Source organism: Myotis brandtii, unplaced genomic scaffold, assembly GCF_000412655.1.
Source record: "Myotis brandtii unplaced genomic scaffold, ASM41265v1 scaffold892, whole genome shotgun sequence".
Taxonomy (NCBI): domain Eukaryota; kingdom Metazoa; phylum Chordata; class Mammalia; order Chiroptera; family Vespertilionidae; genus Myotis; species Myotis brandtii.
In genome coordinates this window covers 220,324-230,053 of record NW_005371656.1, presented here as the reverse complement: position 1 = coordinate 230,053, position 9,730 = coordinate 220,324, and the positions used below count along the sequence as shown (strand labels likewise).

The 9,730-nt window shown below is 37.2% G+C and overlaps 2 protein-coding genes across 2 annotated transcripts; both read left to right on the top strand.

Annotated features, from left to right (window-relative positions):
* The first annotated feature begins 1,851 nt into the window (after positions 1-1,851).
* LOC102252303 (olfactory receptor 10AG1-like) lies at positions 1,852-2,787 on the top strand. The gene has a single exon (XM_005885079.2). The coding sequence runs from the start codon at positions 1,879-1,881 to the stop codon at positions 2,785-2,787; it is 909 nt and encodes a 302-aa protein (XP_005885141.2). The 5' UTR covers positions 1,852-1,878.
* A 5,648-nt stretch (positions 2,788-8,435) lies between these two features.
* On the top strand, positions 8,436-9,404 carry LOC102264219 (olfactory receptor 10AG1). The gene has a single exon (XM_005885115.1). The coding sequence runs from the start codon at positions 8,454-8,456 to the stop codon at positions 9,402-9,404; it is 951 nt and encodes a 316-aa protein (XP_005885177.1). The 5' UTR covers positions 8,436-8,453.
* Positions 9,405-9,730: the final 326 nt, after the last annotated feature.

Sequence of the window (9,730 nt, the reverse complement as noted above, 5' to 3'; positions counted from 1 at the left end):
TAACACGTTCTGACACTTAGTATTTACCCATAATAAATTACAATATATGCTGCAAAATATATATTGATTGACTTCTAGATACATTTATCCAACCTATCTGAGTCACTGAAAATTCAATTCTCTTTTTGTTGCAGTTCTTTTTCATAAGTATAACTTCTTAGAGAAAACATATATAAGTAAGGTGATATAAAATTTTAAGTAAATCTAAAATGAGGAAGTAACTACCAAAAGATGAAAAATGATGGGGAAAAAAAAAGACAGACCAGAAAAGCAAAGAGATGGAAAGAGAAGACTTGGGGGAGTGTACTTATTCTCCGCTTGTAGAACATAGTACTGTATTTGAATCTGAAATGCCCCAGGTCCTTGATCCCTCCTCTTGAAATTTCTGAGCCATAGCAGAGAAGAGGTAGGAGAGAGCTTTTGTCTTTAGGGTATGCAGTGAAAAATTAACAATGTCAGGATAGAGAATTCACTGAACTAAGAAGGGAAGCATGTAGGATTAGTGAGAAGCAAGAAACAAAGAGTAGAAATTCAAGTTGTTTCGGTAGCTCAGGATTTGTGAGAGGGAAGAGGAACTGGGGGTCTTGAAAGTGGAAAGTACTCTGTAGGTAGAGAAGATGAAGTTGGAGTCTGGGAAATGGAAGAGAAACTTCAAAACTCATGACAATGTAGATCTTGGAGCATGTCTCGCTGTGAAAAAGGTCAAGGTTTAACACCAATGAAGGCTGGGTGGAAATCATGAGTGATGTCTAGGATCCAACACTGTGGAGGAAAGACTGAACTTATTTGGTCTAAAATGCTTAAGGAGCTGATTAGGCTAAACTTACACTGAATTTAGCACTGTGTTTTCTAATGGTTATTCAAATACAGATATTTTAAATATGCATTATACATAATATATATTCTATTTGTAATATATATTAATTATGTATTCAAGAGCTTATACATAATAAAGATATAAAAAAGGTGTACAAAAACAAATTTTATATTTTGTCTGGTGTCAAGGGTGAACCATATGATCAAATTTCCTTACACATTTTATTTTACCTTTCCCTTGTTTAATTATCCCATAAAGCCCTAAAGCTAGCTAATTACTTCTAAAGTATACCTAACGTTCAGAATATAAGTAAAGCTGTTAAGATTGTTGGGGGTCATGGCAGGGCTGAGGACATATTAAAGCAAATTCTAATATCTTTATTTCACATTCTAAAATTCAAATGAACATAAGACTTGCTATGATATGTTATTACTCATATAAGTTCCTGGGGTATTTAAGTGGAATCTTTTGATGATGGAACAAGGCTATATTTCTTACTTTTCTGATGAGTGTCTATGTCTCTTTACCAGATACGATGTGGCCCAGGCTGGCCTGAACTGGGATTGCACTGGAGTCTTCTGATGACCTTGCCCTTCAGTCATCTGAGATGAAGTTCACAGAGGAAACATAAAACCAAACATGATGAAAAAAATCATCTAAACAGATTGTAAACCAGCAGGTGCTGGGCAGACAAAAATGCAAATAAAAAGCAATCATAGAGCAGATTGGGTGGGAAGGAGAAACATTCCTCACAAGTTACCTCGAGAAGCTCTTACCCGAGACTAAGCTACCCGACATGTCTGTTTTGCCGTGTTCTTCATTTGTGCATGTTGTTAATATGAACAGGAAAAATAAAGTTTAACATTGTTTTCTGCTTTCCCATATCGGAATTTTAAGATATTGGATTTCAAATATATTAACAAAAGTACAAAACCAACAAACAAAAACCTGGATTAGCTATCCCATGCCAGTGAATTGAAGGGACTTCTACACTGGGACTGTTTTGTTCATACATGGAATCTACAGGACAAAATCCCCCATGGGAAAACCACACTACATTGATGGGTTTTATCCTGCTCGGCTTTTCTGATGTTCCCGATCTGCAAGGATTCCTTTTTGGGGTGTTTTTAAGCATCTATGTGATTATTCTGATGGGAAATAGCCTCGTTGTTCTAATAATCAAGGCTGATCCTTCCCTTCAGAACCCCATGTATTTTTTCCTTGGGAACTTTTCTTCCTTGGAAATATGTTATGTGTCAGTCACTGTCCCCAGATTGTTAATAGATCTTTGTAGACAAAATAGAAATATTTCCTTTCTGGCCTGTGCTACTCAAATGTATTTCTTTCTGGTCTTGGGGGCCACTGAGTGCTTTATTCTGACTGCAATGGCATATGACAGGTATGTTGCCATTTGTAAGCCATTACTCTACCCTCTCATCATGAACAATAGACTGTGTATCCATTTGGCAGCTGGTTGTTGGATGACAGGAATTCCAGTGCACATAGGGCTCACCTACCAGATTTTCTCTCTACCCTTCTGTGGATCTCACCAGTTGAATCACTTTTTCTGTGACATACCACCAATAGTTAGGCTTGCCTGTGGGGACACTTTTATGATAGAGATGTTGATTTTTGTTCTTGCTGTTCTACTTGTCACTATTCCTTTCATGTTGATTCTTGGATCTTATGTGAAAGTTATCTCCACCATCCTGACACTGCCATCGGCAACTGGGCAAGCCAAGGCCTTCTCCACTTGCTCTTCCCACCTCATGGTTGTGGCTTTATTCTTTGGATCAGGCATGATTTCATATTTGAGACCAAAGTCCAGTTATTCAGCAGGGATGGACAAATTTATTTCTCTTTTTTACACCATTGTGATACCAGTATTGAACCCCATGATATATTGCCTGAGAAACAAAGATGTTAGGGTGGCATTAAGAAAATTCCTATCAGCATGGATTGTACTATGACTTTAAAATGTAGCTTCCTAAAATGTGTTTCTTATTTATCACAGACTCCAGACATTAATTTTGGTTCTTCTCCAATATTGCTAGGAATCTCAAGTATTCTGGATGAGTGATATCATATTTGTATCTCACATAAAATAAACTATGCTTTTATTTTTAAATAGCAAATTAATTCAAAAACTCAGTCCATGGTATTGAAATATTTGAAATAACACAGTGGAGTCATTAAAGGTTGTTGCTGTCATTGTTCTCTAAGATTCCAGAATATTGCCTACATTTTATTTTTCACCAAGAAAAAAAAAAGAATATTCATCTTTGTATCTCCAGAGCCCAACATGTTGTCTGAAAAATAATAGGTATTGAATTAACTTTGCAGCAAAGGTATAACTATTGATGTTTTATCAGCTCATGATCACTAATTGTATTAAAATCAGGCAAGGTCATGGAAAGCAAGGAAGAATTATAATCCAACAACAGTAAGTTGATGCATTAAAGAAAGTGGACATTCCACCTGTTTTTATTGGTGATTCATCGGCTAATTCGGTAAGATAAATTCATATATGCAAAAAGGGGCACACTTAGTTCCAGAATTTAGTTTTCCTCTAGAATGCAAACTAACTGCCTTTACTTTTATTGTATTAATTAAAAGACTTGATTGTAGTTTTGTTTTACAAGTTTTAAATGCATAGAAAAAATAATACAAATTGTGGAGGTGAGAAAAATAAAGGTATTTCAGTAATTGAAACAAGGATGTTTATATAAAAACTAGAGGCCCAGTGCACAAAATTTGTCCTTGGAGGGTGGGGGGGTCTCCCAGCCTGGCCTGTGCCCCATCACAGTGCGGGAGCCCCAGGATTGATTGCCCCAAAGAGGTAGGCCCTGCCCACCCATCCGGGGCTCCTCAATAAATTGCTCCAAAGAGGTAGGCTGGAGCTGGGAGTCTTGACTCCTTGCGGTGTGGAGCTGGGAGGCAGGACTCCCAGGACCCCCAGGCAGGCCTCGCTGTGATGAGGCAGGAGGAGGCCAGATCCCCAGGCAGGCCTCACCGTGCGAAGCTGGGGGACTACCAGGCAGGCCTTGCCAGACCCCCAGGCAGGCCTCGCCTCACGAGGCCGGGGGACCTGCCTGGGAGCCTGGAGGAGGCAGGACTCCCAGGCAGGCTCCGTGCCACGCACACAGCATCAAGCCCAGCCCCGCCCACCTGTGTGTGCAGCCATCTTGTGACGGCGTGAAGGCATCACGGCGTGACGACCACTTCGGCTTTTAGTAATAAGGATACTAAAACTTTACCCCTGGGATGTGTGAGAATCACTTTTCTCACTTCTAGCTCTCTCACTGAGGCACAAATCAGCAATTTTCCTTTCTTTCTTTAAAGAAACTTTATAGGGCCTTAATGACAAAGGAATAGCTGTGTGAGAAGATAGGAAGATGTAAATTTGAGTGCTAAAGCAGCAAAATGAGATAAAATACATATTAGTCACCTCTGTACTCCCTATGCCTCTTTTCCTCCACATAATCCTGCATTCTGTAAAACTAGCGCCAACCTTTCCAGGATCTTGGGTTACCTCACCAAGTGCCCCGTGATGTTCCTTTCAAAACACAGAATGCCTTCACTCACTTATACCTTCTTCATCTCTCCAATCACATCCATCATCAGAGCTCTTTCGAAGGTGATGAGAGAGTACATATAACGTAATTTCTGTACAATTCCTCCCTAGCATTAAAACCACAGCTTAAAGAGAAATTTTGGGGGAAAAAGAGACTTTAAAAAACAATTATCAAGGTCATAATAGTATGCAATTATAAGAAAATATAGTTTTGACCTTTATATAAAAGAGATTATAAAATATCATAAGTAAATAGATCTTAGAGATATTCTTAAATTCTGTGTAAAAGAGCTATCAAAATTACTGGGGGTTGCTTCTTAATATATTTTTATCAATGTAATCTCTAGAGCTGTGTTCTCCCTGAATAAGATCAGACTATTATGTATGGAATACTGAAAATATGAAAAGTATCTGAAGCATGGAAGACAGGGTGGGTATTGGTGTACACAATGCCTGCATTCTAAGTTCTGTGTTCAGTCAACATATGAACATCAGAATTCTAGTTCCTTTTAAACTGTGTAACCTTAGGATTTTATATCACACTAGAAATCCAGTTGGAAGAAGATGAAAGAAATACGAATAGTCACAGAAGGGCCATGAAAATGGTGAAACCCTTGTATGGTCCTGGGGATTGCCCTATCCATGTTAGCGCCAAGGACAAAGGTGGGCTTCCCAGGGTCAGCATGAATTCTTGGGTGAGAAGCACAGGTATGGCTCAGGTGGGTCCCATATGAAGATGATCACTTGAGCTGCAAAACACTAGACATAAAATGTTAACTTATTGGCAGTTTTATCTCTGCTGACTCCACAGAACAATGGGAAGAGGCATTGGAATGAAGAAAGCCTTTCCAGATTTTCCCAGGGGAATGTGTCAAGGCAGGTCAGGAGGTTATACTTATTCACCGTTAGAATGCCTCTCATGAAGGCAATCTTTGAACAGGTTTCTAGAGTCCATAAAGTGCTACAGCATAATTCATAAAAACACATATTTTATTATATAAAAATTAACATATTTTTCTTCAAAGCATGGCATTAAGAGATACAAAGGTAAACCAGAGAGAGGGGAATATATTCTTCATACATATAGGGTGGGAAAAAAGTAGGTTTACAATTATTCATATGGAAAACAATACAGTAATTAAAAATAAAAATATAAGAATAAATACTATGTTTCCTGTACTCACAACATAAACTTACTTTGGCCCCACCCTGGATTTCTGACCAAAGATTTATGACAAGAATATACAATGAATACTTGCCCCAATAATAATAAGACAACCCAGTAAAAAAAAAAAAAAGAGCTAATGGACTGAATGAACACTTCATTAAAAAACATATACACAGTAAGTATATAAAAAATGCACATCTTTAGTCATTAAGAAATGCAATCAAAACTTAATGAGGCATCACAACCAACCATTAGAATGGCAAATGTTGAACACTCCAACAATGCCAAATGTTGGCAAGTGGGTCAAGCAATCGTTCCTCTCACACCTGCTGACAGGAGAGTAAAATCTTATAACCACTTTGAATAACACTTTGGATATTTTTCCATTGCTTTTCAGAGACATTGGAAGGGAAAGAGGAAGAGGAACATCTCTGTAGGAAAAACACATTGAATGGGTGCCTCACACTGTGCCCCAATGGAGTGAACCCAAAACCCCTTGACCTGGAATCAACCTGTGGCCCTTGGGTGTACAGGCCAATGCTCTAACTACTAAGCACCACCAGCCAGGACAATGCTTATTTTTGAGTGGCTTACATTTTTTAATTACACTTCACTTTATGATGCTTCCCAGATATTTCATTTTTAAATTTATTTTAAATTAAATTTATTGGGGTAACATCGGTTAATGATTATGTAGGTGTCAAGTGTACAATTCTAACATACATCATCTGTATATTGCACTATGTGCCCACCACCCAAAGCCAAATCTTCTGTCACCATATATTTGACTTTCCTTTATCCTTTACTAACCCCCACCCTCCTTCCTTCTGGTAACACCATGCTGTTGTCTGTGTTTCTGAATCATTTCAATATATTCCCTTTGTTCATAACATGAATAAAATCATCCAGAATTTTATCAGCACACACGAGAAGTTCTACTTTCCACAACAGTTAATCTAGGGACAGAGACTTTCACTTCTAAAAAGGGATCTAACCACCCAACGCATGGAAGAGAGGAAGTGTGCCATGTCCATGTGATAAAACATGTGCACATTTTTCTAAAATTGTGGATGCTCTAGATCTGTACAAATCATAGGAATAAATAAAGGAAAGCAAATCCACACCAATTATGAAGGATCTAAAATACAATACATAGAAGGATTTTTAACTTTATCTTGAAAGTAAAACTAGGAGATTGAGTGGTATTTCTTCACCCAGGGACTACCCCATACTGGGGAGCTTTATGCCAAGAAGGGGTTGAGGAAGACAGGTCATCTACAGAGAAAGCAGTGTCAAGTGATAAACTCAGATGATTGCCAAACAGAAGCAGTCACCTAGAAATTAAATTGGTACACGGGAGAAAGATGTCCCCCAGGGTGAGCATGGCTACTTCCTACTTAAGAACAGCCAGCGTGAAGCCAGCAAGAATTGTAGAGTTACCGTGACTGACACCCAGGAACTTAAAAAGTTTACAGGTTAAAAAGCACCTACACTCACAAATCCATAAAGGTAAGCTGTAATTGTGTTTTACGCTTTTTTAATTTAAAGATAGTCATAAACTTGAGGATCAGCATACAAAGAATAAAACAGGAGAGCACTTAAATTCAAGGATCTTTATCTGAAAATGAATAATTACTTAGGATAAATCATGCAGTTCTTAACTTTCTTAATTATAAAGTAAAATTGGAAATATGTGAAATAGAAATTGTCCTATCAATTTTATTTATCAAAGTATTAAGGCAAAAACAGCTGATGGGGCTAGAAGGTGGCAATAGGTGTAGTAGATTTGATGAGATAGGAAAACATAATATTTGTTTTGGACAGTTACAAATAAAATATTAATAAAGTGTAATAGAAATTGTCAGACTGTGTTGACTGTCTAATACTGAAGGACTTTAACGTAAACTAAAGCAAGATTGTGTGTGTGCGTGTGTGTGTCTGTGTGTGTGTGTGTGTTTAGTTTCATTCATATATTCCAGCTATTTACATGTCCAGAGCAAATAATTGGGTTTCATAAAAGTTATATTTTATTAGAAAAAAATATGAAGGGAAAAGAGAAAAAGAGAATTGTATTTGGTTACAATTGTGGGTGAATGAGCCATATTTCTTGACTGAGTTAAAGGTTTATTGATTTATATTTATCATAAATTGCATACACTGTATATGAGACGTAAACAGGGTAAGTTATTTAACAGGATGATAGAATTCTTTTTTGTACTTAGCCTAAGTGATAGGTGTGGTACATAAGGTAGAACATTAATATTAAATATATTATTCCCAAACTTAAAAAGGTTTGTTTTAAGAAGTTGATTGTCATTGATTATATAATTGGGAAGACTTAAAGCTCACTTTGAATAAGAATAAAGAAAAACTGTAAGAGAAAAGTTTACATTTAAAGAAGATGGACTAAGTCAATCAATAGAGACTAAAAATGATGAACCCAAACAAAAACAATAGAAAAAGCCTGCACCACTGGGGGCAGGGGGTGTCAATTGGGGGGAAAGGAGACATATGTAAAACTGTAGGAAATTAAAAAAATAAAATAAAAGAAAAAGCCTGCACCATAATTCCACTCTTAAAAGTGTTGCAATGATTAGATATTATTATTGCACAGTAAGCTCTAAATAACAATGCACAATTCTCTTTTCCTTTTGATATCTTTTCTCTTAAGTATAAAATACATTAGGATTTTATTTCTTGGATTTATTTTAACTGCATATCAGTTCATTTCTGAAGTTTCAAATACCATTTCCTAGAAATAGAGCAAGGTAATGATGGAAATAATTTTAGAGTTTATAGAAATACTTCCATGCATTTAATCCAATTAACAAAACAGGAAGATGTGGTTCAAGAACATCAATGAATTAACCATCTTGAATTTACCATATTTGCAGATGGAGAACAGATTAAACACGGGAAACTCAAATTTCACTGCAATGATGGAATTTGTTCTTTTGGGGTTTTCTGACATTCCCAATATCCAATGGATTCTTTTTGGGATATTTTTAGTCATCTATCTGACTATCCTCATATGCAACAGCATCATAATACTGATAACAAAAATTGACCCTGCTCTCCAGACCCCCATGTATTTTTTCCTCAGCAATTTTTCCTTTCTAGAAATCTGTTACGTAACAGTCACTATCCCAAGAATGCTCATGGACCTTGTGACCCAGAGAGGAAACATTTCTTTGCTTGCTTGTGCGACACAGATGTGTTTTGTCCTGATGTTCGGAGGCTCAGAGTGTCTCCTCCTGACCGTGATGGCCTATGACCGCTACGTGGCCATTTGTAACCCTCTGCACTACCCTCTGGTCATGAACCACAAGGTCTGTGTCCAGCTGGTGACTGCCTCCTGGGTCAGTGGAGTTCCAGTCATGGTTGGCCAAACATGCCAGATTTTTTCTCTGCCCTTTTGTGGGTCTAACACAATTAATCATTTCTTCTGTGACATCCCCCCAGTACTCAAGATAGCTTGTAGGGACACATTTATGAATGAGTTAGCAGTCTATGTAGTTGCAGTGGTATTTATCATGGTTCCATTTCTGTTGATTGTTGTCTCCTATGGCAAAATTATTTCCAGCATTCTGAAATTGTCTTCAGCCAGAGGGAGGGCTAAAGCCTTCTCCACCTGTTCATCTCATCTGATTGTTGTAGTCTTATTCTATGGTACGGCTACTATCACTTATTTACAACCCAAACCAAATCAATCTGAAGGAATTGGGAAACTGATCTCCCTTTTCTACACCGTTTTGATCCCAACATTGAACCCCATTATATATACTCTGAGGAACAAAGACATCACGATGGCACTGAAAAATCTAGCAACTAAGTTCTTCCGATGACTCAAAGACTTGAACTTGCTAACAGGTTTGTTTATATATTTATCACATAGATACAACAGGAAAAAAATCTAGCTTCATTCCTATATTGTTGTTTTCAGATATTTCTGCACTTTTTTTAAAATTTGTTTTTATTGTTGAGAGTATTATAGACGTTCCCCCATTTTTCTCTTTTGCCCCCCCACCCATTTTTAAGTAATTATCTTTAATATCATCATAGCAACCTCACATTACGTTAAGGGGCCTTAGTTTCATAGAGTTAACTAAAGGGCTTCTGTGTAATCAGAGCACAAATTATCTCAATTGTAATAATCTAATTTGAAGATTCA

Bases quoted from the DNA above. Each gene is read 5' to 3' on its own strand.
- LOC102252303 (XM_005885079.2), top strand. From the start codon at position 1,879: ATGGGTTTTATCCTGCTCGGCTTTTCTGATGTTCCCGATCTGCAAGGA.
- LOC102264219 (XM_005885115.1), top strand. From the start codon at position 8,454: ATGGAGAACAGATTAAACACGGGAAACTCAAATTTCACTGCAATGATG.